This window comes from Neovison vison, chromosome 6 (assembly GCF_020171115.1).
Source record: "Neovison vison isolate M4711 chromosome 6, ASM_NN_V1, whole genome shotgun sequence".
NCBI classification, from domain to species: domain Eukaryota; kingdom Metazoa; phylum Chordata; class Mammalia; order Carnivora; family Mustelidae; genus Neogale; species Neogale vison.
The window spans coordinates 216,135,044-216,161,264 of NC_058096.1; the positions used below are offsets into that span (position 1 = coordinate 216,135,044).

General features: G+C 53.8%; 3 protein-coding genes across 3 annotated transcripts; 2 read left to right on the plus strand and 1 right to left on the minus strand.

The window, feature by feature from the left end:
* The first annotated feature begins 296 nt into the window (after positions 1-296).
* RGL3 (ral guanine nucleotide dissociation stimulator like 3) lies at positions 297-13,493 on the plus strand. Its single transcript, XM_044254156.1, has 19 exons — positions 297-344; positions 778-891; positions 1,389-1,612; positions 1,742-1,795; positions 1,913-2,127; positions 6,587-6,735; positions 6,840-7,055; positions 7,773-7,876; positions 8,021-8,105; positions 8,963-9,019; positions 9,118-9,204; positions 9,408-9,440; positions 9,616-9,737; positions 10,440-10,535; positions 10,636-10,704; positions 10,789-10,882; positions 11,528-11,680; positions 11,771-11,885; positions 12,911-13,493. Exons 1-19 carry the CDS (start codon positions 312-314, stop codon positions 13,027-13,029), a joined length of 2,139 nt encoding a protein of 712 aa, XP_044110091.1. The 5' UTR covers positions 297-311; the 3' UTR covers positions 13,030-13,493.
* Positions 13,494-15,460: 1,967 nt separating this feature from the next.
* EPOR (erythropoietin receptor) lies at positions 15,461-21,366 on the plus strand. Its single transcript, XM_044254155.1, has 8 exons — positions 15,461-15,694; positions 16,531-16,666; positions 17,044-17,222; positions 17,301-17,458; positions 17,951-18,104; positions 18,189-18,276; positions 19,502-19,589; positions 19,683-21,366. Exons 1-8 carry the CDS (start codon positions 15,580-15,582, stop codon positions 20,292-20,294), a joined length of 1,530 nt encoding a protein of 509 aa, XP_044110090.1. The 5' UTR covers positions 15,461-15,579; the 3' UTR covers positions 20,295-21,366.
* A 724-nt stretch (positions 21,367-22,090) lies between these two features.
* Positions 22,091-23,824, minus strand: SWSAP1 (SWIM-type zinc finger 7 associated protein 1). Its single transcript, XM_044255393.1, has 2 exons — positions 23,556-23,824; positions 22,091-22,798 (listed from the first exon to the last, which is right to left on the minus strand). The coding sequence occupies exons 1-2, from the start codon at positions 23,811-23,813 to the stop codon at positions 22,295-22,297; spliced, it is 762 nt and encodes a 253-aa protein (XP_044111328.1). The 5' UTR covers positions 23,814-23,824; the 3' UTR covers positions 22,091-22,294.
* Between the last annotated feature and the right edge of the window lie 2,397 nt (positions 23,825-26,221).

The following is a 26,221-nucleotide window of genomic DNA, read 5'->3' on the forward strand; positions in this document are numbered from 1 at the left end:
TACTTAGCTACACATCCTAGCTCACCCACATCTGGAGACACAGCTCTCCCTCCCTGGGAGAGAGAGGGGTCCTTTCTCCTGGGCACAGATTGATACACACCTGTAGGGAGAGCTGGGACCTCACCACCTTGGGTCTGGGCTGGGCGCTGGGGTCCAGCTGGGGGCAACCGAGAGCCACGGGTCCAGCCCCGCCCCTGCACCGCCGGGTCGCCCCGCCCTGCCCCGCGGGCCCCAGTGCCCAGCCACTGCCCGACGCCCATCAGCCTTTCCGCCTCACTCAGCCGCGCCGTGGAGTCGGACGGCCACAGGTCATGGATCGGACAGCAGGCAAGGAGCTCGCCCTGGTAAGGGGACCAGGGGTCTCGGACCCCACATCCCTGGCGACCCTGAGGTCCAGGAACGCCAGGTCCCTGCTTTTTGGACCTTATTTCCCCGCCAATCGGACCCTTCCTACCCGCCCAGGAGTCCCAACCTTGGGCCTCCCGGCCCCTGCCCCAGCGCAGTGGCTGGTACCTCTTAAGGCCCTGAGCTCATCTACGGGTGGGGACAGAGACAGACTCCGTGAGGCTGGACCCTGGGACGTCCCCAGATCCCATTCCATGCAGGGCCGGGGAGGAGGCTGCCTGCGGCCCCGGGACCCCGCCCCGAGCCTCGCTGAGTCTGACCGGGAAGGGGGAATGGTGCTAGAAGGCCCGGCTTGAGTCCGCGCGGGAGAGCGGGGGCCGAGGTCCCGGGGCCGGTCCCCCCGCGGCGCCCTGAGCCCGACTCCCCGTGCAGGCGCCGGTGCAAGACTGGGGCGAGGAGACCGAGGACGGAGCCGTGTACAGCGTCTCCCTGCGTCGGCAGCTCAGTCAGCGCTCGAGCCCGAGGGCAGGGCCCGGGGGCAGCCAGGTGAGGCAGGGGTTGGAGGGTGGAGCGCGGGGCGGTGTGGAGGGGCCTGGAGGTAAAGAGGCCCGAGGGCACAGCCGCGGGGCAGAGCGGAGGCCGGTGGGAAAGGCGTACCAGCCACTGCGCTGGGGCAGGGGCCGGGAGGCCCAAGGCTGGGACTCCTCAGGGGTGGTCTTTAGAAGCAGCCGGGTGAGAGCGGGCTGGGGTGGAGGGCTGGGATCCCGGCCCGGGAGCGACTAGCAAGCGCGGCTGGAGAGCTGGGAACCGCACGGGAGGGCACAGCGAGTGAGGGCACGGGGCGGGGCTGGGGGGAGAGCCGTGTCCTGCGCGGATTTCGAGGGTCGTTTGAATATGGAGCAGAATCGTGAATCCAGGAGGCGGGGCTCAGAGAAATGGTCAAGGTCGGATGCCAGAGCTGTACTTAGCGCTGGGTGTGATTGGAAAAAGGGGTGCTCTGGGGGCCACTCCTTGTGTCTCTTTGCCGCCCCCTTGTCCCGCAGGCCTCCAACCCCGCTGCGGATGCCTTCCTCCATTATCGCACGAGCAAGGTGCGGGCGCTGAGGGCGGCGAGGCTGGAGCGGCTGGTGCAGGAATTGGTGTCTGGGGACCACGAGCAGGACCCGGGCTTCGTGCCTGCCTTCTTGGCCACCCACAGAGCCTTTGTGTCCACCGCCCGCGTGCTGGGCCTTCTCCTGCCACCACCGCCACCGCCCCTGCCTCCAGGGTCAGTACCAAGGGGAAACCTCCGTGTTCCCACCCCCAGACCCTCACCAGGGTACTCGATACGGCATTCCCTACCCCTAAGCCCCCCCTAGCCTCCCTCTTCACCTGATGGGGGAGTTGCTTTTCCCAGGAGAGAGATCAAGAAGACAGAGGGAGGAGGTCTGCGTGTCAACAAGAATTTAAGGTTGGTCTCCCAAAGGTGAGGGTGGGGGTCCTAGAGGTCCAAGGTCATGTCTGAGGCGTAGGAGCTCCCGAGATCCAGAGTTTCGGGCTCCTCTCTGAGGCCCCCTACTCTGGCCAGGGCTGTGGTGTCCGTGCTGGGCTCCTGGCTGCGGGATCACCCTCAGGATTTCCGGGATCCCCCTGCCCACTCGGACCTAGGCAGTGTCTGCACCTTTCTGGGCTGGGCGGCCCCAGCAGGGCCCGAGGCCCAGGAGGCAGAGAAGCTGCTGGGAGATTTCCTGGAGGAGGCTGAGCGAAAGCAGGAAGAGGAGGAGAAGCCCGAGGCATGGACAGGTGAGGGATATAGGGTCCGGAACAAGCCTTTCCCTGCATCATCTGTCCCCCAGTGGCCTTCTGCCCTCACAGAGTGACAAGTCTTGGGCAAAATTCTTAACCGTGTCTGAGCCTCAGTTTCCCCACCTGTATAATGGGAGTATTGACCCTTTGTGGAACATATTAGCATTTGTCTAACACTTCCCCCTATACCTCCATCCTAACTACAAAAATACTCTGCCATTGCGTCACGGTGCCCTTTGTTTTTCACTACAACTTACTGCATTGCTGCTTACCTTAGAGCCAAGAGACCTGGGTTCAAATCCCAGTTCTGCCAGTTGCTGACTGTGTGACCTTGGATAAATCCCTTCTCTCTCTGAGCCTCTGTTTCCATATCTGTAAAATGGGGGAGATAATAGTATTTCCCTCATTGACCTCTTTATTCATTCAACAAATAGTTAGCTACTGGCTCTTGGCATATAAATGGACAGGGGTTCCTAGTTCCTAGGGAAGGCAACAGTAAACCAGTAAATAAATAAACATTGAGGGCTTGGCAACAGTGTTATTTTCATCATTGTTGTTACCACTGATTCTTACTTATTAGAATCTACCACTTAAGGTGAAAAGACATAAGAACCCATACTGATATTTTCTTGTAGAGTAAGGTATCATGACCTGAGCCAAAGGCAGACACTTAACAACTGAACCACCCAGGCGCCCTATATGGTCCTTCATAGAGTTTGCCAACCTCTGTCGCAGAGAGCTTTTGGGGAGAGGGAAAAATATCTACATACTTCATTCAGGTCTTTGCTCAACTTGTCCCTTTCTCTGATCTCCAAGCAAATATAGCCTTTCACTCTGCCTCCTTGCCTGCCTTATTTTTTAAAATTCTTACTTATTTATTTATTTATTTATTTGACAGACAGAGATCACAAGTAGGCAGAGAGGCAGGCAGTGAGAGAGGAGGAAGTAGGCTCCCCCGCAAGCAGAGAGCCTGATGCAGGGCGATGCAGGGCTATGCAGGGCTATGCAGGGCTCGACCCCAGGACCCTGGGATCATGACCTGAGCTGAAGGCAGAGGCTTTAACCCACTGAGCCACCCAGGCGCCCTGCCTGCCTTATTTTTATGCATAGCTTTCACTGGTCTTTTCCCTGACTCTGTCCCCAGGGGCAGAAACAATCAAGATTTGTTGATTGAGGGGTGATTGAGGGGTGCCTGGGTGGCTCAGTGGGAGCCTGCTTCCTCGCCTCTCTCTCTGCCTACTTGTGATCTCTGTCTGTCAAATAAATAAATAAAATCTTAAAAAAAAATTTGTTGATTGAATAATTGCATCCTGCTTATAAGTTATCATCTTTCATCCATCTGTGTTGGACCTGATCCCGATCTCAAAAGCATCTAAATCCCTAATCCCCATCCTTTAATTCTCAGATTAAAGTGGCCGCATTCATCTCTGCTTTACAAAGTAGCAGCCACTTCTTTTCCCTGGTGACAAAATCCGTTATTTATATATATTTTATCTGTCTGTCTTCCCCCTTGGTTTTTAAGTGTCATCTTCCTCTGCCTATGGGATTTCACCAGCTGATTCCAAGTCACTAGAGCTAAACAGTCCAGTGGGGGTAGCTGCTCACCACATGTTGTTATTGAGATTGAATTTAAAATAAAAATTTCAGTTCTTTGGTCACACTAGCCACATTTTTGGTGTTCACACTGACTGTGTGTCCTGCTCTGGGATATACTTTATTTTTAGTTTTTATTTTTTTAAAGATTTTATTTATTTGACAGACTGAGATCACAGGCAGAGAGGCAGGCAGAGAGAGAAGGGGAAGCAGGCTCCCCACTGAGCAGAGAGCCCAATTCGGGGCTCAATCCCAGAACCCTGGGATCATGACCTGAGCCAAAGGCAGAGGCTTTATCCCACTGATTCACCCAGGTGCCCCGGATATACTTTATTTTAACATCTTTATTTTGGGATTACTTTTTACTATGAAAAATTGCAGACATAGAGGAAAGTAGAGAGAATAGTATAAAGAATACTCAGACTCCAATGAATTTGACACAAAAATGTGTTTTTAGGATGATTTGAAAACAAATCCCCAACTTTCGTCACTTCACATGTAAATACTTCGCTATACACCTTAACTGAGAAGGACTTTATTTATTTATTTATTTATTTTTAATATAACCATGTGTACAATCATTTCTAACAAAATCAGCAATAATTACTTAATATCAAAAGTTACCCAGTCCTGGAGGGCCTAGGTGGCTCTGTCAGTTAAACGTCCAACTCTTGATTTTGGCTCAGGTCATGATCTCAGGGTTATGAGATCCAAGTCCTGAGTCAGGCTCCACACGCTGGGTGTGGAGCCTGCTTGAGATTTATTCCCTCTCTCTCTCTCTCTCTCTCTCTCTCTCTCTCTCTCTCTCGGGCCCTGGGTGGCTCAGTTGGTTAAGTGACTGCCTTCGGCTCAGATCATGATCCTGAAGTCCCGGGATGGAGTCCCGCATCAGGCTCCCTGCTTGGCAGGGAGTCAGCTTCTCCCTCTGACCCTCCCCCTTCTTATATTTTCTCTCTCTCTCTCAAGAAAATAAAATCTTAAAAAAAAAAAAAAGATTATCTTTCTCTCTGCCCTTCTCCATCTTACCATCTCTCAAAAACAAAAAAACAAAACCAACCAAACAACAACAAAAAAAACAGTCCAGATTCAAATCCCTCCATTGTCCCTAAATTGTTTTGTTTTGTTTTGTTTTAAGATTATTTATTTATTTACTTGACACAGTGAGAGAGAGCACAAGCAGGGGGAGCAGCAGGCAGAAGGAGAAGAAGAAGCAGGCTCCCTGCCAAGCAGGGAGCCCAATGCAGGGCTTGACCTCAGGACCCCGGGATCATGACCCAAGCCCAAGGCAGACACTTAACAACTGAGCCACCCAGGTGCCCTAAATTGTCTTTTTTTTTTTTTTTACAGTTATTTCTTTGAAATGCAAACATCTATTGTAGGCACTTGATCTTTCATTTCTTAAATCTGTTTTATTCTATGACAATCTCCCTTTGCCTTTTGTTTAATGTCGTAAGGGGGGGAAAATGGGTCATTTGTCCTGAGGAGTGTCTCACCTTCTCCATTTACCTGTCTGCTGTCTCATGGTGACATGTAGCATGTTCTTCTATCCCCCTATTTGCCATAAGATCTGCAGATTCGATTAGCTTAAGTGCAATTTTTTTCCAATGCCAACTTTTTCAAGCTAGTATTTTGCAACGCCATCTGTTCTAATTTGAAATGAAAGACAGATAAGTGGACTTACAAAGACAATTTAAAAATAATAATATAGTGCTGTAACTATAATATGAAGGAGAAAGAAAGCCAAAGCACTTTACACAATAATAAACTATACTTGTGGCCACGTCTTACTAGGATACATGGCGAAGTCGTCCAGAGCCTTTGTCTCTTACAGCATCACGGTCAGTGTAACAGCCACAAACACCAGCTAATGCAGGGGAGAGGACTGGCCACACAGGTGCAGCAGCATAAACACTGGTGACCTCACTTTCTAGAATGGTGAATAACACTCATATATTCCAAACAAAACAGAGCCCAGACTCTGGCAGTCTTTGCATTCCTGGAGCCAAACTAATGGGTGTTTATGAGAAAGATAGCTTTGTTCTAGGTGCAGATTATTGTAAACAGGTTTTCCAAGGACACAAATGTCTTGGAGGGACGCTTGGAGGCTGAGCACACAAATTAACTGTGCAGGTCGGCCCCCTTGTGGCAGATTTCGATGTCAAAATATCTCCTAGGGGACGCCACTATAGAATCCCACTACAGAAAAATCATCTCTATTTATTGGGTACTTTATAGCTGTCTAGTATGTATGATCTCTGATTTTTAAAAATCCAGATGAAGAAATCAAGACACATGCTGGTTAAAGAGTTTGCTTTAGTTCACATAGCAAGCCCGGGGGGACAAGTTTGGATTTGACCTTGGGACTGATACTATAGCCTTCTCTTAACTACAAAGTTATATACCACCTCTCACCACAAGAATAGGGCAGACAGATCTTACTTTAGTATAGGTTCAAAACCCAAAACACCACCCTTTCTTACTCTATCCTTTAAGAACCTGGCTTCAAATCCCCACCCTGTTATTTCCTGTAGGTGTACCTTAGGGCAAACTGTTTCTGCCTCAGTTTCCCCATCCATGGGAGGTGGATAATAGTACCTCCCTCACTAGGTTAGTGTGCTCAGTTACCTAGGGTAACTGAGTTACCAGTAACTGAGTAACTCAGTTACCAGTTACCTAGGGTGGATTACCACCATAGGCGCTAAATGAACATTACCATTGCTCTGACACCCCTAAAAATACCCAGAGAGGTTTCCCTTCTGCAGATTAGGAAAGTGAGACTCAGAGACACTAAGGAACTAGTCCAAGATCACACAGCCAGTCCTGGATTCAAACTTGAGAGTTTTTAACCCTAATACTCCCTCAGGACCTCCTGGAGCTGTCCACTCCCCCCGCCCAGACTCCCCCGAAGACTGCTCTGAAGCGGAAGCGGAGGCAGGACCGGTGCGGGAAGGCCCTGAGCTCCTAGACTTTAGTGTAGATGAATTGGCCGAACAGCTCACACTGTTGGACGTGGTGAGCACCGGGGCGGGCCGCGGTTGTGGGGCAGATTCGGTTGAGCACAGAAGCTACACACCTACCCACACACACACCCTCCCACCCTCCCCACCTCCACTCAGGAGCTGTTTGCACGCGTGCGTTCCTGCGAGTGCCTGGGCTCGGTGTGGTCCCAGCGGGACCGTCCAGGGGCCGCGAGCACCGCCCCCACGGTACGCGCCACTGTGACCCAGTTCAACACCGTGATTGGTTGCGTGCTGGGCTCCGTGCTGGGAGAGCAGGGCCTGGCCGCCCCGCAGAGGGCACAGCGGCTGGAGAAGTGGATCCGTGTGGCCCAGGTGCGCCTCCGAGGAAAGGGGACATGGGGGGAGGGGCATGGGATTAGGGACCGGGCCTGGTGAAAGACAGGGGACCGGAGGCAGAAGGCAGAAGACCAGGGGCTGGGAATGAGGGGAGGGTTGGGGTTAGGAGGTTCCCCTAAGGGGAAACCTAACAGGGGCCCAGGACGGGGGGCCAGGGCTACTGAGGGACACTGGGTGGTTCCAGGGAGAAGAGGTTGGGATGGTGGGGGGTTAACGAGGAGGGGTTGGGTTGGAGGGGGACCCAATGCCCAGAGAAGGGGGCAGCGGGTGGAGACAGAGAGACTGGATGCGGGCAGGTCAACAGCCTCAAGGCTGAAGAGAAAGAAATGGGGGCCCAGGAGAGAGGGAGCGTGGCAAGGGAGGAAGGGAAAGGGGTAGATGGCTGATACCCAGGTCGGGGGAGGAGAGGTCTGGGTCCAGGAGAGATACTTTGAGCACGCCTAGGGCCCAGGAGAAGTAAGGAGCGGGGACAAAGGAAGTCAAGGTGGGAGGTAGGGAATGGAGGGGCAGCTGGGGGAGGGGCTGGGGCTGCAGGTAGGGGAGGGGGGCGAGTCCTGAGGGGGAGAGGCTGACCCCTGGTAGCTTGTTGGGCAGTCCCTAGGGGTCTGACCTGGGGTCAGAAGTCTCGGATCAAAAGCGAATCATAGCTGGGGGTCAGGCGTGGGGGGTCACCGGCTCCCCGCCCACCCGCAGCGCTGCCGGGAACTGCGGAACTTCTCCTCGCTGCGCGCTATACTGTCTGCCCTGCAGTCTAACCCCATATACCGGCTCAAGCGCAGTTGGGGCGCCGTCAGCAGGTAAAGAGGTTGGGGGGAGGGGGGAGCCCGGGCACAGTAAGCAGTTGAGGGGGGAGGGGGCTTGCCGCTGAGGCGGAATGTCCTCCCCAGCGCAGCTCTGACCTTCCCAGCCGCTGACTCCTGACCCCTCTCCTGACCCCCCAGGGAAAGGTTATCCACTTTCAGAAAACTTTCGCAGATTTTCTCCGATGAGAACAACCACCTCAGTAGTAGAGAGATTCTTTCGCAGGTAATGACGGTGTAGACACGCCCCCCCCCCCCCACCACCAAGGATCCCAGGCCCAGAAAGGGAAAACCGAGACCTGGGGCTCGGCACCACTTGCCAATGTCAAAAATTCAATGTCCTTTCACTACTGCGCAGCAATGACCTTCCCCTTGTTTTACTGCCTCTGCTGCCCTCAATATCGCTCACGCTCAGTGACCGCCTTATTTATTCATTCATCAAATACCAGAAGTTACACGGAAAAGGTCACTTGAGGCCAGAGTCACAGCAAAGAGTAAAGGGTAAAAAACCAAAAAACAAAATTACACTAGGACTTGACTTTGATAAGCAGAAGAGAATTGTCTGCCAACAAGTCTGACTTGCTGTAGGCAAGATTGAGATTTGAATCGCAATTAATGCTGGTTGTTAGGGTGAATCCACAACAGATGGAATGTGAAGCCTGTTCCTTCGGCCCAGAACATTCTTCACATTCGCCTTCCGCAGGTCTCGCCCTGCTTGCTCCTTGATTGCCCTTACCTGTGCCTGCTACACGCGGAGTTTGGTTGTTGCTGTCTCTCCCTGGCTAATAGTCAGCTCGGGAGGCCAGGATTTTTGTCCCTTGCTCGCTCCTGCCTCGCCAGCACTCGGAACAGTGCCAGGCCCAGAGTAGCTGCTCAGTAAATACCGGCGAGTGAATGGATGTCTCAGATTAGGATAAGACGTCAAGGAACGGGAAGCTCTGAATTCAGCAGCTGCTGGGTGCCAGGCGCTGTGCCCGTGGTGGCTGAAAGCAAAACAGGCATATATGGTGGGTCTTGAGGCATCTTCCCTGAGGACAGGGTTGGAGAGAACCTGGGTCTGCTCAGTTCTTCCCTCTCCCCCAGGAGGAGGCCACCGAGGGCCCCCAAGAGGAGGACACCCTTCCAGGAAGCCTGCCCCCAGTGAGTGAGGTGGTTTGGGATGGGGGCCAAGCAGGATCCTCACAGAAGGGGGTGGTACGTGATGGCACAAAGAGTGACTGAAGTTCTGGGGACCACAGAAACTGCCCCCCGGCCCTGTCCCCTACCTTGGCACCTTTCTCACGGACCTGGTTATGCTGGACACAGCCCTGCCGGACATGCTGGAGGTCTGACCCCTGACCCTTGACTCCTGACCCTAGCACCACCTACCCTCAGCACAGTGGGCCTCCTGTAACCCACCCTTGACCCTGCCCGCGTTCCCTACCCCAGCCCCCTTAGTGCAGTGGGGCTCCTGACATCCCAGCCCCTGACCGTGACCCTCAAGGGTCTTGATTTTGGAGGCTCCAGTTCAGACAAAGTTTGCCCCCAGGGGGATCTCATCAACTTTGAGAAGAGGAGGAAGGTGAGTGACACTGGGATGGGTATGGCAGGGGGTGGGGGGGGTGGGGGGTGGGGACACAGGCTGGGGGTGGGGAGGGGCTGGTTCTGACACTGGGATGGGTATGGCGGGGGGCGGGGGGGGGGGAGACACAGGCTGGGGGTGGGGAGGGGCTGGTTCTGAGAGGCCACCCCCTCAGGAGTGGGAGATCCTGGCCCACATCCAGCAGCTGCAGAAACGGTGTGGGAGCTACTGCCTGAGTCCCCGCGCCCCAGTCCTGGCCGCCCTGCGTGCCCAGTGCCAGCTCAGTGAGGAGCAGAGGTGACTTCACCCCTGGCCTGGCCCAGCCCCCACCCTGGCTGATTCTGGACGGCATGCTTGACCCACTTACCCCATGTACCTCTCCAACTCCCCAGACCCTCTCCTGAGCCTGACTCCCATCCTATGACCTTGCATTTTTTCCAGCCCAGGGAGGCCCCCAGTTCACCTCTGACCTCAAATTCTGACCCCGTCTGACTTTCTGACTTCAGCCTTGAATGTACAGGGGCCATTCCCCCCACCCTGTCCCATCTGTTCTCTTCCCCACCTTCTGACCCTCTCTGACCTATGACCCCACTGGTAACCCCAGTCTGAATCTCTGAGCCTGATCATTTTCCCCCAGTTTGGAATAACCAACCATCCAACTCAACTATCCCATTTGTTTCTCTTCATTCTGTTGAATCCATTACCCTAATCGTTGACCCCCAATGATTACTTGACCTTGAACTCTATCTTTGACCAAATCTTATCCTCAATCCCACTCTGAAAATCCCTGTATGACCTGCCAACCAAGCCATCGTGTCTCATCCCTAATAAGACCCTGATGCCAGAATATGTCCCCATTTGCTATCCTGACCCCAGTATTCAGTGCCCAACCCCCACTGCCCCCCCCACACCGATAATGCAAATCCCAACTGCTTCTAGCTTCTCGTTCTTGCTGCTTCCTGGCCCCAACCTACCCCAACGTGCACCTTGACTCCTCAGCTATCGGGTCTCCCGTGTCATTGAGCCACCTGCTGCCTCCTGTCCCAGCTCCCCACACGTCCGGCGGCGAATCAGCCCCACCAAGCGCCTCAGCGCGTGAGTCTTGGGGTGCACCTGGGGAGTGATGTGGGCAGAGATGGGAGGCTGCTCCTGGCGCGAGTCCAGGCTCATCCTCGTCCCTTGTGTCTGTCTTTAGGAAGCTGTCCCGAGAGAGGCGCTCATCCCCTGCTGGGAGTCCTGGGGACCCGTCATCCCCCACCTCTAGGTGAGCATCCCAGTGAAGGGACTGGACAAGGCAGGGTCAGAGGTCAGGGCAGCCACTTGACCTCAGACTCTCTGTCTCCTGCAGTCTGTCCCCAGGGTCCCCCCCATCTAGTCCTAGAACCAGAGACCCTCCTGGCAGTCCCCCAGCCTCTCCAGGGCCCCAGGGCCCCAACACCAAGGTATTAAGCCTGCCTGTGTGCATTGCGGGGCTGTGTGTGTCTGTCTGTGTGTGTTTGTGTGTCTGTGTGTGCACATGGGATGTCACAGCCAGGCATGTACATAAGAACATGCCTGGCTGAGCACTCTGGGTATCTGCCCAGGAGACCATGTGCATCTTAAGGCTCTGTCTGAGGGACTGTCCCTCAGTCTGGCTTATGCTCTGATCTGGATAAGTCAGCTCGCCCACAAGGCGCTCCAGGGTGTGATTATACTTCTGCAAGGATATGCGTGTCCCCAGGAATTGGCATGCCTAAAGGGGCACATGGGCATAAATATCCACAGTATCCATGGGACCCTGGATGGAGCTGTTCATGGACTTGTGGATGCACAGCAATTGCAAGCGTGTGTGTACTTGCTGCTCTCTGTGCACGCAGATTTCTTGTGCATAAACACAGCTTTGTGCCATGTGTATGGGTCACGTGTAAATTTGTTTTCGTCACAGGGCACGAAGGTCTATATGTGATGCATGGATCACATACAGACCCACATATGTGATTGCATGGATGTGGGCTTGTGAGTTCACCCTCACTGCCTGTCCCCAGGCTCCGCTTGTGTGGGGGGACATAAAACTTCCTCCCCACTCACCCCCCCCCCACTGCCTACAGCTGCCCTTGAGCCTGGACCTGCCAGCCCTGCGGCTCTTGGCTTTGCCCCTGAGCAGCTCTCACATCTCGGTACCGGGGCAGCCAGGATCGGAGGCTCGAGTCATCCGCGTCAGCATTGACAATGACCATGGGAACCTCTATCGGAGCATCTTGGTGAGGGAGGGATGGGGACAGGAACATGCTGGGCAGCCCTGCCCCCTGGGGCTTGGCTGTCACACCTCACCACCCACCATCTTTTCCCAGCTCACTAGTCAGGACAAGGCCCCCAGCGTGGTGCAGCGAGCCCTGGAAAAGCACAATGTGGCTCAGCCCTGGGCCCGGGACTACCAGCTCTTCCAAGTCCTTCCTGGGGACAGGGGTGAGCAGCGACTGCGTGCAGGCTGGGCTGGGGGTTAGCTCCAAGGGCAGCAGACTGACTAGAATCAAGGCTGGCCTAACAGGGCCAGGAGGTGGCTCTGCCACAGAGTAGGGGTAAGATGAAACAGGGTGGGGGTAAGAGGAAGTGTTATTGGTGCCTCGATCTTGCAGGGTCCTGCGGTTGCCTTTGCTGTGTGAGCGAGAGGAGCACCAAAGGTGTCTTTTTAGGATTTGTGGGGGAAGTGAAGTTGTTCAAGGTCAAACGGGAGAGGGAGTAAAGGAGGTTGTCTTGGCTTCAATTTGTAGGATCATGAGGTCGTTCAGGCTCAGCCTGGTGGGGTAGGAGTCTAAAGAGGGTCTAGGCTTGAATTTGTGAGGAAATGAGCTTGCTCCAGCTCAGCAAGGGGATCCTGAAGTTATCTGAACTTGGCAAAGGGGAGGGCCACATGGTATTGAAATTCAGGGTAGGGGAGCACGATGTTGTTCAATACAGACACAGGTAGAAGGTCTCCTAGTTCTCAAGAAGGAGAGGCAAGAGAGCGACACGCTAAAGGATATGACATGGGGTTGGTTGGATTTTAGGAAGGAACATAGAAGGCTGTTGGCTTTGGCTATCAAGAGTGAGGGCCACAGATTTTACAAGGGGGATGTAGGAAGTCAAGTTGTCCAAGTTCATGGTGAGAGCAGCATGAACTTGGCTGGGGGGAAGGGTGAATGAGCAGGAAGTCATTTGGGATGGGTGACCCGAGTTTGTCCCACCTTGCAGTGTGCTTGTCTAGACTCCAGAGGGAAATAGCAGGAGGTTGCCCAGGCGCAAGGAGGGAGAGACATGAGGTTGTGCAGGCTTTGTGTGGGAGGTTGTCCGGGTTCTGAATGAGAGGAGAATGAGGTTGGCTTAGCGCTAGCTGAAGGGACCCAAGGTTGTTCTGCAGAGCAGACTGGTGAATAGCAGAAGGTGACCTAGTTCTTTTGTGGGGAAAGTATGAGGTTGTGCCCGCCTTTGACCATCATGTCTGCCCTGGCTAGAGCTCCTGATTCCTGACAATGCCAATGTCTTCTATGCAATGAGTCCAGCTTCCCCTGGAGACTTTGTGCTGCGGCGAAAGGAGGGGGCCCGGCCCACAACCACAATCTCCTCAGCCTGAGGGGGCCCCCTTCTCCCTCTAGGTCACAGGCCCCAGGGGCAGGTTAGGGATTAGCTTCCCTCACCATGGAAGTGGGGAGAGGGTTCCTCTCCTAGAGAAGTCCCATTCTCCAGTAAAGCCCATTGTGTTCTGTACCCCATGACCCCTTACCTCCAATTTTAGCCCTTTGGACACCCTCTCTCTGACCCTCTTGGCACAAGATCCTTATTCCAGAGCCATCAGCTCACGGGTGGGCCGTGAGAAGCTTCATCCCATAAACATAGAAAGCTGGTAGGGTGCTGGGGGTGGGGGGCAGACCCTTCCCTAGAGAAATCTTGTAACTGGCAGAGACCCATCAGAACTGACAGAAGTGGATGAAAATGTGACCAAAGTTATGAAACAGGTCTGTCTTGTCTGTTCTGAGCCTAGGCCTTGTGTTCTCTATCATGACAGAAATTAAAAAACCAAAAACAAAAACAAAAAAATCTAAGAGCCTTCTGAAAGGGTTTGGGTGAGACATGACCAGAGGCAAGGGGGTGGGGCGGGGGGGGGGAATTATCACACATGCAGAGGTTGCCTATCACACACAGGGGTTGGGACTCCCCATCATTTGGGGGCCACTATCCTTCTTTTCTGCCACACATATGGGTGAGTGGAGAAATGAAAATCCATTGAGATCGGAGACAAATACCAACATCACCCATCAGCCAACAGGATGTGGGGACAAAAGAAGAGCGGTACACCGTCTCCCTGTACTGGGGGAAGGAGAGGAAACGGAGAAGGCAGAGACAAAGGGAGCCATAGGGTCAACTGCGACACAGTCGTAACTGTCAACAACCACCGTCCTAACAATAATGTGTTCACTGAGGAACTTCTCCTCTGTGCCGAATGTCAACTAGGGGCTTTGGGTTCTTTGTGCTTCAGATGTTCAAAAATCCAGTCCAAGCAGATGTGCAAAAAAGGAAACTAATGGCTCATATAAATGAGAAGTTCGGTGGGTCCAGCTTCAATCACAATTGGATTCAGGGAGGCAAAAATTGTCATTGGGATTTTGTTGCTGTCTCTGGGCCCTGATTTGCTCTGAGAATGAGACTGTCCACCCTCCACCCCCCACCACGCACTCCACCAAATCAAACCACCCTCTGTGGCAACAGAACAACCTAATTTTTAGCTGGTCTCCCAAAGTAGAAAACACATTTACAGTCTACCTTGTGGTAAAATGTAGTCATGTGACTAAGTCTTGACCAATGAGATGTAAGCAAATTCTTTTTCTCCCAGTAACTTTGGATAAAGTCCCAGGACCGAGGCTCATTGGATCCATTTAGGTCACATGCCCACCCCCAGCCAATCACGGTGCTCCAGGAAATGCAGTGTTCTGACTGGCTAGTCTAGGGAGGGCAGGCACCAATATCCAGCCCTGCTCCAGGCAGGTACCATGGAGGTGATGTTTACCCTAGTTTGAGAAGCTCAGCTCAAGCAAATAGCTTTCACCATGTGTAACTATAATTACTTCCCAGATTATTAAAAGAACAGCACATTCCTTATAAAATAAAAATCCCCAGGGGCGCCTGGGTGGCTCAGTGGGTTAAGCCGCTGCCTTCGGCTCAGGTCAGGATCTCAGGGTCCACGGATCGAGTCCCGCATCGGGTTCTCTGCTCAGCAGGGAGCCTGCTTCCTCCTCTCTCTGCCTGCCTCTCTGCCTACTCCTGATCTCTCTCTGTCAAATAAATAAATAAAATCTAAAAAAAAAAAAAAAAAATCCCCAGACTTGGTTGGTTGGGCACTACCTTCAACTCAGGGTCTTGGTCCTGGTGTCCTGGAATCAAGTCCCTCATTGAGCTCCAGGTTCCGTGGATAGTCTGCTTTTCCCTCTGAACTTCTCCCCTCTCATGCTCTCTCACTCTCTCTCTCAAATAAATAAATAAAATCTTTAAAAATAAAGTAAGATCCTAACAGCAAAACAAAACCAAAAAACCCAAGAGTTTAAAAAAAAAAAAACTTTTCAAAAAAAAATCACAAATCTAGAATATATGTTATTTTATTACAGGATCATATGTTTGGCCACACTGCTTAACACCGTGCACTCAACCGCCGGTCACTATTATGATTATTTACTCCTACCCAGCCTGGGAAGAGATGTTGATTAGCACGATAATAACCGTATCTTACATTTTTTGAATGTTTGCTGTGTGCCAAGCCGGGTTTTACAGATGAGAAGGCTGAAGCTCAGATCAGTAACCTGTCCAGGGTCACAGAATAAGAAAGTCTGCCTGCCTCAGAAACCCAGAAACCGACACTGTTTCTGAACCCCAAGTGGCCGCGGGGGGGCCCCCCAGGGCCCCTGCCGCCTCCCTCGGGACCAGCAGGGAGGCCTCCTCCCGCTTATCTCAGCCCAGGCTGCGTGTGGTCCCGCCCCCTCGGGGGAGCTGCCACTTGGAGGCGCCTGGCCGGGAAGGGCCTGGTCAGCTGTGTCCGGCGGAGGCAGCTGCTGACCCAGCTGTGGATTGTGCCAGGGGCGGAAGGGGGGCAGGGGGCAGGGGCCCTGGGCCCCCCATCGCCAGGGGCTGCATCATGGATCACCTTCGGGCCCACCTCTGGCCCGGTGTCTGCTCTCTCTGTTTATTGCTCGCTGGGGCCGCCTGGGCTTCCCCACCCAAATCCCTGGACCCCAAGTTTGAAAGTAAAGGTAAGGGTAGATCGGTGTGGGACCCCCGCCCTAGGTCCTGGAGGGCATTGCTCAGGCCTGAACTTCCAGCAGGGCTCCTGGGGATCATATCGGGTTCTGAACCTCCAGTTTAGATCCTGGGGGTCAAACTGGTCTTTGAGCCTCTTAGACTAGGACTCGGTGTGCCATGCCGGGGTCTAAAACTCCAGACTGGGTCTGGAGGGGGACATAAAGTTCCCATTTTATCTTTTCAGGGGGCCCTGGGACACGATATATCCTAATGGGGCAGGGGTGGTGCTTGATCTAGGCCTTGACGTCCAGAGTCCCTGAGGAGTGGGGACCTAGCCCACCCTGCACTGAGGGAGGGAGGACAAAGCCCGGGTCGAGGCAGAGGGGCCGGGCCGCTGGCGACTGTAAACATGGTTTGTATGCGGGCGCCAGATCCCCGGGCCTGCGGGTCGAGGGAAGGGGCGGGGGAGGGGGTCACGGTTGGCGTTATCTGGTCCCCGGCAGCCTGCCGGGGCCGATAGGGGAGCCCTCCACCTCCGCACACACCCAGGGGCCCGCCTGGCCTGGGGCGGGGCCGGCAGCGGGAGGCGGAGGCCGGGCAGGCTGCGGGCGGTCCAGCGCGTTGTGGGGTGGGCGGGGATGTGTGTGGGAACAGTAAGGCAAGCAACCTGTGCCTGGGAGTTCGGGGGGCACCACCTCTGGGGACCCTTCGAGGGGCCCCGCTTAGGGAAGAGAGCGAGGCGGGGCTTTTTTCTTATCGGTTCGCACAGGCGGCAGGAGGGAGGGGAAGGACGCGGAGACCCAAAGACTGGGTTGCCCCGACCCCCTCCCCTTGTTCCCACCCGCAGCGGCCCTGCTGGCTGCCCGCGAGCCCGAAGAGCTTCTGTGCTTCACCGAACGGTTGGAGGACTTGGTGTGTTTCTGGGAGGAAGCGGCAAGCGCCGGGGTCGGCCCCGACAACTACAGTTTCTTTTACCAGCTCGAGTGAGTGCAGCAGGGCAAGAGGAGCGCCCCCACGCTCTGAGGAGGGGGCGGGTGGGCAGCACTGAGCGCGCCCCGGAGCTCACGCTTTGGGATATCTGCTAGTGTCCGGGGTCGGGTGGCACCTCCCCAGTGGGTGGGAAGCCCGCGGGGTCGGGACTGACACGCGCCCCTAGTGGCTGGGGTTGGAACACTCCCGCGATCTCTGTTGGAGAGCAATTCCGGGGACAGCACCCCTCCGATGGGACTAAGGCGTCGCGTGCGGGGCTGGTTGTACGCCTTTTGGTGGTCGTGCCCCCAAATGCGCCCACGGTCCAGGGAAATTGTCGCACCCCTAGCCCCAACTTGCTCCCTTCCCTCTCTGGCCCCTTGGCGCACAGGGGTGAGCCATGGAAGCCATGCAGCCTGCACCAGGCGCCCACGGCTCACGGTGCTGTGCGTTTTTGGTGCTCGCTGCCTACGGCCGACACGTCGAGCTTCGTGCCCTTAGAGCTGCGCGTCACAGCGGTATCCTCGGGCGCTCAACGCTATAGCCGTATCATCCACATCAACGAAGTGGGTAAGTTAGCAGGGAATGGGGACTTTGTCGGGTGTGGGAGTCTCGCCCTCCGCCCACCTGATCAACCCGTCTCCTCAGTGCTCCTGGATCCCCCCACGGGGCTGCTGGCGCGGCGGGCCGACGAGGGCGGCCACGTGGTACTGCGTTGGCTCCCGCCTCCTGGGGCCCCGGTGGCCAGCCTCATCCGCTACGAAGTGAACATCTCCTCTGGCAACATCGCAGCGGGCTCACAGAAGGTGAGGCCTCCTCTAACGTCAGCCCCAAAGGCTCCAAGGTGGACAGCTCCGCCTCCTCCCTCCCTCCCGCCCAGATGGTCCCCACGGCCCCACCCCCGGTCTCGCCCCTCCAGGCCCAGCCTCTGACGCCGGTCATCTCCTTGCCCGAGACACCTCCACGCCCAGTGACAGGTCTTCTTTCCCAGTGCCCCACCAGCGCACGTGGACCCAATGCCACTTACCCCAGTGTCCCAAACACTAGACCCCTTCAAGGTCCCGACCCTCTAGGCTCTGGCCCTGCCCCTCAATAGTCCGCCCTCTGCTCCCTGGGGCCCGTCCTGTTTGGCCCCCAAGCCTTCCTGGAAGCAGCGTCCTGCTTTCCTCGCCCTTCCCCCTCAGGGCTGCGCTGGGGAGCTGTCCTTCCTTTCTCTGATTGGCTCAGTGCGGTACCCCATGCTTCTCTGCTAGCCCCGCCCCCACTGGCCACGCCTCTCACCCAGACCCCGCCCCCAGGTGGAGATCCTAGATGGTCGCACTGAGTGCTTGCTGAGCAACCTTCGGGGTGGAACGCGTTACACCTTCATGGTACGCGCCCGGATGGCCGAGCCGAGCTTTGGTGGCTTCTGGAGCGCCTGGTCCGAGCCTGCGTCGCTGCTGACAGTTAGTGGTGAGGCCCCAGGTGGGGGCGTAGGAGGGGTCGGGGAGGAATATGGGGCATTCCCACCACCGTGACTTCCTTCGTGCTCCCCAGACTTGGACCCCCTCATCCTGACGCTCTCCCTCATCCTCGTGCTCATCCTGCTGCTGCTGGCCGTGCTTGCCCTGCTCTCCCACCGCAGGTGAGCGCCCCATTCAGGCTCCTAGCCCAGACTCCTCCCCACCCCATTCTTTTGCTGTGGAAAGCTAGGCTCAGAGACAGGCAGACATTTGCCCAGAGAGACACAGTGAGGGGTCAGTGGCAGGGCTGGGGCGTGAGCCAGATCGGACCCAGACCCTTAGTTAAAATTCCCTGGGAACATTCACCTGGTTTTCCTTTGACCTCAGTGGCTGCTCCTTCTTGAATTCCTTTGCTTTTTCCTTTTCCCAAGTTTGTCAACTTTTGTAAAATCCCGGGATGGGCTTAATGGAAAGGTTTAACACCCTGAGTGCCTCCTGCCCCTGTTGTCAAGCTCCTTAGATTCTTTATAGTAGGACCAGACATCCTGAGGTTTTTGGAATTCCCAGAGCATAACAGGTGGTTTCACACCCTCAAGCCTAAGCTGTTCCTTCTGCCCGGAATGCCCTTCCTGCCTTGTCTGCCAGGTGGTCTCCTAGGTGTCTTTCAAGGCCTTATTTACTTGGTTGGAAAATACCTAAGGAGAGACAACTGTGTGCTAGGCACTGGGGAGAAAGTGGAAAACAAATATGTCCCCACCTTGTGGATCTCATGGTTGAGAACAAGGGAACCAACAGATATTTGATTATGCATTGTGATAAGTGATATCACAACAAATGGGGCACGGGGACAGGACAGGTTGATCAGAAAAGGCTTCTGGGAAGTGACATCAGAATGGAAACCTGAAGGTTAGAAGGCAGCCACATGAAAATTGAAAAGAAATAGCAAGTGCAGAGACCCTAAGGTGGGAATGAGCTTAGAACATTGAAGCAGCTACCAAGAAGCGCTCTGTGGCTAGAGCAGAATGCATTAGGAAAGAGTGGTGAATGAGGAGGTGAGGGAGGTGACAGGGATCAGAACATGCTAGGCCATCTGCAGGGCTGTGCGGAGGAAGTTTGAATTTTATTCTAAGTACACTGGGGGAATATTATGGAAAGAAGTGAGAAGGGAAGTACCATCAGTGCATATTGAACTCCTATGCATCCTTCAAAACCCTGTTCTAGTCACCCACCTGTAGGGCTTGCAGCGCAAGCCCAAGCCTCTGTTCTTCCTCCCCTATGCACTCCTCTACCTCCACTGTGATCACAAGAGGCTAGAACTGTCTGTGCCCCTGTGGCTGGTCCTAAGGGGAGTACCGGTGGGTATTCAGTGACACATACCCATGTACTTGGTCCTTTTGGCTTCATCAGAGCTTTGAAGCAGAAGATCTGGCCTGGCATCCCAAGCCCTGAGAGTGAGTTTGAGGGCCTCTTCACCACCCACAAGGGTAACTTCCAGGTAGGTGGCGGGGTTGTTCCCTTGGGGCCTGGGGTTTCCCTGCTCCCAGGGCTGAACCACAGGTCTCTGAGCAGGCTGATGCTGTTTCCCCAGCTGTGGTTGTACCAGAATGAGGGCTGCCTTTGGTGGAGCCCCTGCACACCCTTTGCAGAGGACCCACCCGCTCCCCTGGAAGTCCTCTCTGAACGCTGCTGGGGGGCAACACAGGCCGTGGAGCCAGGGGCAGAGGATGAGGGACCCCTGCTGGAGCCAGTGGGCAGTGAACATACCCAGGACACCTACCTGGTGCTGGACAAGTGGTTGCTGCCCCGGAACCCCCCCACTGAGGATCTGCCACAGCCTGATGGCGGTTTGGACATGGTAGCCATGGATAAAGGCTCAGAAGCATCCTCCTACTCATCTGCTTTGTCCCTGAAGCCTGGGCCAGAGGGGGCCTTGGGTACCAGCTTTGAGTATACCATCCTGGATCCCAGCTCCCAGCTCTTGCGCCCAAGGGCACTGCCCCCTGAGCTGCCCCCCACCCCACCCCACATAAAGTACCTGTACCTCATGGTGTCCGACTCTGGCATCTCAACTGACTACAGCTCAGGGGGCTCCCAGGGAGCCCAGGGGGACTCATCGAATGGCCCCTTCTCGAATCCTTATGAGAACAGCCTCTCCCCAGCCCTGGAGCCTTCACCTCCCAGCTATGTGGCCTGCTCCTAGGACTCCAGCCCTCAGATGCTTGGAGACCCAGGATGACCTCAAGTGCTAGTCCAGGCCTAAGACTTATTGAGCAGGGTTGGTGAGGCCACCCTTGGGTTTCTGCCCAGTCCATCCTTGCTCAGTCCCTCCTTGCAGTATTTTGAAATTGTATAGAGTTGTGTGTGTGTGTGTATGCATGTATGTGTGTGTATTTTTTTTTTTTTCTTTCCTATCATGACTTCTACAAACATCCTGTAAGCCCCATCTTTCCCTGGGCCCGGGCCATAGGGGCAGCAGTAAAAGGCCTCGAGCTCCAACTCAAATTTTGGATCTGGCAACCTGAATAATAATCATAAAATGAATTAGTCAGTATATGTTATACTAGCTGCCATAACAAACAACTCCTAAATATGAGTGACTTAACACATCAAATGCTTTCTCTCTCCTATTTCAATGCAAACCTGTAGATGGGCAGCCATCTCTGGGACAAGTGAGAAGCCCAGACTCTTCTGATCTCTGGCTTCACCATCCCCCCAGGGCCACCCTGAGATCTTTAGATGGGTCCTCTGTGTCTTGCCAACCAACAAGCAGAACAAAGAGCAGAAGATTTGGTGGGCCATTTTAGGGAGTAGGCTAGAGGTAGTAATCATCTCTTCTTCACAATTCCATTGGCCAGAAACACTCAAGGATCCCACAGGCAGCTGGGGAAAAATAGTTTAGCTGTACTCCCAAGGAGAGGAAAGTTGTTGAATGAGCCTCTAGCTAGCCTCTGCCACTAATAATAATGACCCTATTTTGTAAGGTTTTATTTTGAATTAGGCCCTGTTCTAAGAAAGTACTCTGATGGGACCCATGTTATCAGGTAGCTCACTGGGAGTTCTGTTCAACCACTTTTTAGAAGTTTGACATAACCAAGGGAAGATGAACATACACTGAAGCAGCTACCAAGCTACCAATTCCACTTCTACTATATACCTTAAAAGCTCTCATGGATATGAGCCAGTATATGTGTGCAAGAATGTTCATAAGCGGGGCGCCTGGGTCGCTCAGTGAGTTAAGCCTCTGCCTTTGGCTTGGGTCATGGTCTCAGGGTCCTGGCATTGAGCCCTGCATCGGGCTCTCTGCTCGGCGGGGAGCCTGCTTCCCCCTCTCTCTCTGCCTGCTGCTCTGCCTACTTGTGATCTCTCTCTGTCAAATAAATAAAGAAAATATTAAAAAAAAAAAAAGAAAAAAAAAAGGAATGTTCATAGCAGTAAATAAGTCAATCTGATGAAACAAAATGGGGTACAGTCACCCAGGACATTATATGCAGTAGAGAAAAAGGACTGAACTAAAAAATATGGCCTAATTTTGTTTTAAAAGATTTTATTTAGTTATTTGAGAGAAAGAGCATGATCCAGGATGTGGGTTGGGGGTGGGCAGAGGGAGACAGACAAGCAGACTCCCCCCTCAGCACAGGAGCCTGACCCGAGCCTTGATCCCAGGACCTGGAGATCATGACCTGAGCTGAAGTCAAGACTTCATTAACTCGGGGCGCCTGGGTGGCTCAGTGGGTTAAAGCCTCTGCCTTTGGCTCAGGTTATGATCCCAGGGTCCTGGGATTGAGCCCCGCATTGGGTTCTCTGCTCAGCAGGGAGCCTGCTTCCCCCCACCCCCTGCCTGCCTCTCTGCCTACTTGTGATCTCTGTCTGTCAAATAAATAAATAATGTCTTAAAAAAAAAAAAAAAAGATTTCATTAACCCACTGAGCTTCCCAGGTGCCCGTGGCCTGATCTTAATAACAATACTGAGTGGGAGAAGAAGAAAGTCTCAGAATATTACATTTATCATGAAATTTTTTATAAAATTCAAAAAGCAAAACAATATGCTGACTGGGCAAAATAAGTACATGATAATGCTATTTATCAAAAGAGAAAAAGCACTTTATATTCTTTAGGTCTTTGAATCTGCACATGTCCCTGGAGTTAAGTATTCCCGCCATGGGAAACTGAGGCATAGAGAGGTTGGGCACATACCAAAACTCAAGGCTGGCCTTCAGAGCTTGAACCTTTGTCTGAGCTGGGCTTACCAGCCTGGGCAGGCCATGGGGTGACTGTCATCTCTCCATCTGGTCGGAAAGCCAACCACCACTCTGCTCTGGGCCCCTGCCCGCCTGGATCCAGGCAGGCTCGGAGGCAGCGCCGTCCTGGCCCTGATGCATCCACATGCAGCCAGCACTGGGCAGGGAAATACCGCTGGACCAGCGACAGCTGCAGGGCTTCCCCACTGTCTCCCTCTTCCTGGATCTGGAGGGCCACAATGAGCCCACAGCCCTGGCCAGCCCCAATCCGGTGGCTGAAGTGGGCAGCTGTGTCTAGAAGCAGGGCAGCCAAGTAGGCCGCTTCCTGGGGCCCCAAGTCTTCCACTAGGTACTCCTCCAGGCCATCCAGCAGCAGGAGGGAGGGGGCTGGGCCCCGGGCCTCATGGGCAGAGCACAGAAGCTGAAGGAGTTCATGGGTTGACGGTGGGTACTGGAAGCGGATCTTCTAAAGGGAGGAAACAAAGGAAAAGACCACATTCAGCCCAGAAAGCCAGGCTCCCAGCTATAGCTGCCCTACTCCCCTGTATACTTTCCTGCACTAAGCTCTCAGGTCCCAGATACCTGTTTCTAGAGTGAAGCAGCTCCGACTGGTCGAATTCTCTTCTATTCGTACCCACCCCCACCTCCTCCCCCCTTTTTTTATATAAAAAGATTTTATTTTTAAGTAATCTCTACACCAAAGGTGGGAGAGTATGGAACTTAAAAACCTGGGATCAAAAGTCTCATGCCCTACCAACTGAGCCAGCCAGGCACCCCCACCCCCTTTTTTTAACCTGCATTTACCATTACCCCTATTAGCGGAGAACTGGTAAGGTTTTTTGCCAGGTCACTAAGGCAATCTTTCCACGGAAAACCCGCTGGTAGGTTCGTAGTGGAACCTCCAGATCGGCCCCGAAAGAAAACCCCGCGTCCAAAAAAGACACTGGTTTAGCCCCACCTCTTACCTTCTGCTTTCAGACGAAAGCGTCTCCTTTCGCTAACTCCGTCCCCTCACCGGACAGTTTCCCAATCTTAAAAAAGATTGCACCTGTGGTCCCGCCCCCATCCTCCCCACCCCCCCCCGTTATTTCATGACTCCGCCCCACAATGGCCGCTCCGGCACGCTCTTCCTTCGTCCCCTCCATTGGTCTTTCTACCTGTCATTCAACCCTCAATCCGCTCAGGTACTAACTAGTCCCCCTTTGGTCCCACCCCTCCGCTACCTGTAGCCGCAGGGGGTCGAGCGCCGCTCCTCTCCCGCGGGGCAGGCTTTGAAGAGGCCTCCGGGTCAGGAAGAGGACGGGGCCTCGGCCCTCTCCTGCCGCTTCCAGGGCCGCCGCGAATAGCAGCGCCGTCTTTCCAGACCCTGGACCGCCAAGCAGCAGCAAAGGCGATCCAGCCTCTGCTGTGTACTCCGACTCAGACTCTGCCGAGCTTCCCAGGTTTAGCACCCGCCTCAGCGCCTCCGCCATTCGCAACATACTTCCGTCCAATCAGCGGCCCGTTTCTGCCCCCCTAATCCCGCCCAAACCGAGGTCTCATTGGTTACAATGAATTTAGCTTCTCCATTGGTTCGTGGGTCTGCCGTCAAAGTTAGATTGGCCTTTACTAGCTCCTCCCCCGATGAAGGGGCAAATAACTTAGTTTGAGGGAGCGGGAATGGAGGCGTTTCAGGGAGAAAAGGTCCTTTGCCCAAGTCGGCTGAGGAAGCAGCACGAATATTATTATTGTGAACTAATCAGCTAATCAGACAAATATAAGGGTCAGGAGTTGAAGAATACAGGCCCTAATCACTGACACATTACTTAAAATCTCCTAGCTTCAGGACACCTGGGTGGCTCGGTGGGTTAAGCCGCTGTCTTCCGCTTAGGTCATGATCTCAGAGTCCTAGGATCGAGTCCCGCATCGGGCTCTCTGCTCAGCAGGAAGCCTGCTTCCTCCTCTCTCTATGCCTACTTGTGATCTCTCTCTGTCAAATAAATAAATAAAATCTAAAAAAAAAAAAAAAGTCTCCTAGCTTCAGTCTGCTCACCTGTAAAATGGAGCTCATGAAATGGAGCTCATGATAGCTCAGAGAAATACTGCGATGAATGTGTCTGTGTGGGTTTCTGCTGATGTCACCCAATGACAACTAAGAAAGTGAGTGATGGAGAAGCTTGTTTGTTTCTTTCTCTGCACCTTAGTATTGGCACAGCTTGTGCTGGAGGCTGCAGGCTCAGAAACATTCGTGGGCAACCTCTGAGGGTCTGTGAGAAGAGGAGTCTCAGCTGGCTTCCTCTTTGGCCTGGGACTCCTGGGGTTTTACTTGGAGTGAGGGGGACAGGCATAACCATAGATCAAAGGTGCCAGAAGAGACAAAGACACACATGGAGGGTGGAAGACTAAGGGACAGCCAAAGCAGAGAGCTTGTTTGTCTTGTTCACTTAGGTGCCTCCAGCTCCCGGAACAGTAACTAGATCATTGTACATTCTTAATATATGCTTGTTAAACGAATGAATGAAGAAAGGAAGGTAGGGTTGATGAGAAACTGGGAAGGGAGGAGGAACAAGGTGAGTGATTAAAGGATGGCTGGCTGGCTGGGTCTCCTCACCCAGACTTCGCCCCAGAGCTGCCACTCACCCCTGTTGCCCTGGCAACTCTGTCTCCTGGTAACTTCAAAGTGGTGCTGTTGCCAGGAGACCCAGGGGGGCGGGGCGGAACTGATATTTCCTGGTCTTTCTCTCTCTGGGACCAGAAAACAGATCCACAGCATCCCCCAATACACCCACCCACACAGCCAGGCGCCTCCACAACCCTCTCCACACACGCACACGTGCGCGCGCGCACACACACACACACACACACACACCATGGCATCTCTGCATATATTCTACTTCCAGAACCCACATGTTCACAGCCCTATCCTACCTTGACACAAAGCATCCCATGCACACTTTTTCCCACATTTACGTCCCCACACCCTTTCCCTTGCACACACATTAAAACACACTGATACAGCCATACCATTGCTATTACACACACACACGCGCGCACGCACATAGATACGTTTCCTTTCAGCTAATGAGCCCGCAGCGCTCTCTACACACATTATTATATTATATATATTACACAATATTATGTCCTTATTGCCTCTCTCATCACTAGAACGCCAGCTCCACCAGGGAATTTCTTTTGCTCATTGCTGAGCCCCCCACCCCCAGCTCCTAGAACAGCACCCAGCACACGACACGTACTCATAAATGTAGACTAAGTTGGCAGAGATGCAGATGTTTGGCATATTTCTTGTACACATAGCACTTCTTTCTGTCCCTTCTCAGATGCCTGTCTTCATGTCCTGATGGAAGGACCCTTGCTGCAGAGAAGCTCCCAGGAGAATGGAGGACCAAAGTGTGAGGGGACAGGAGAGTAAACAGCTCAGAATCAGTCTGTTTCTCCCTCGTTTTTCAGCATCAAGTGACTAATTCATTCATCTAATAAAATTTTATTTTACAGTGCCAGGCACTGTTCTAGGCATCAGGGCTTCAGGAGTGAAAAGACAACTAACAGGGCCGGGCGCGTGGGTGGCTCAGTGGGTTAAGCCGCTGCCTTCAGCTCAGGTCATGATCTCGGGGTCCTGGGATTGAGTCCTGCGTTGGGCTCTCTGCTCAGCGGGGAGCCTGCTTCCTCCTCTCTCTCTCTCTGCCTGCCTCTCTGCCTACTTGTGATCTCTGTCAAATAAATAAATAAAATCTTTAAAAAAAAAAAAAGACAACTAAGAGGGCCTAAGAGACAACTAAGAGAGCCTGGGTGGCTCAGTCTTTTGAGCATCTGCCTTTGGCTTAGGTTGTGATCTTGGGGTTTTGAAATCAAGCCCTGCATCAGGCTCCCTACTCAGCAGGGAGTCTACTTC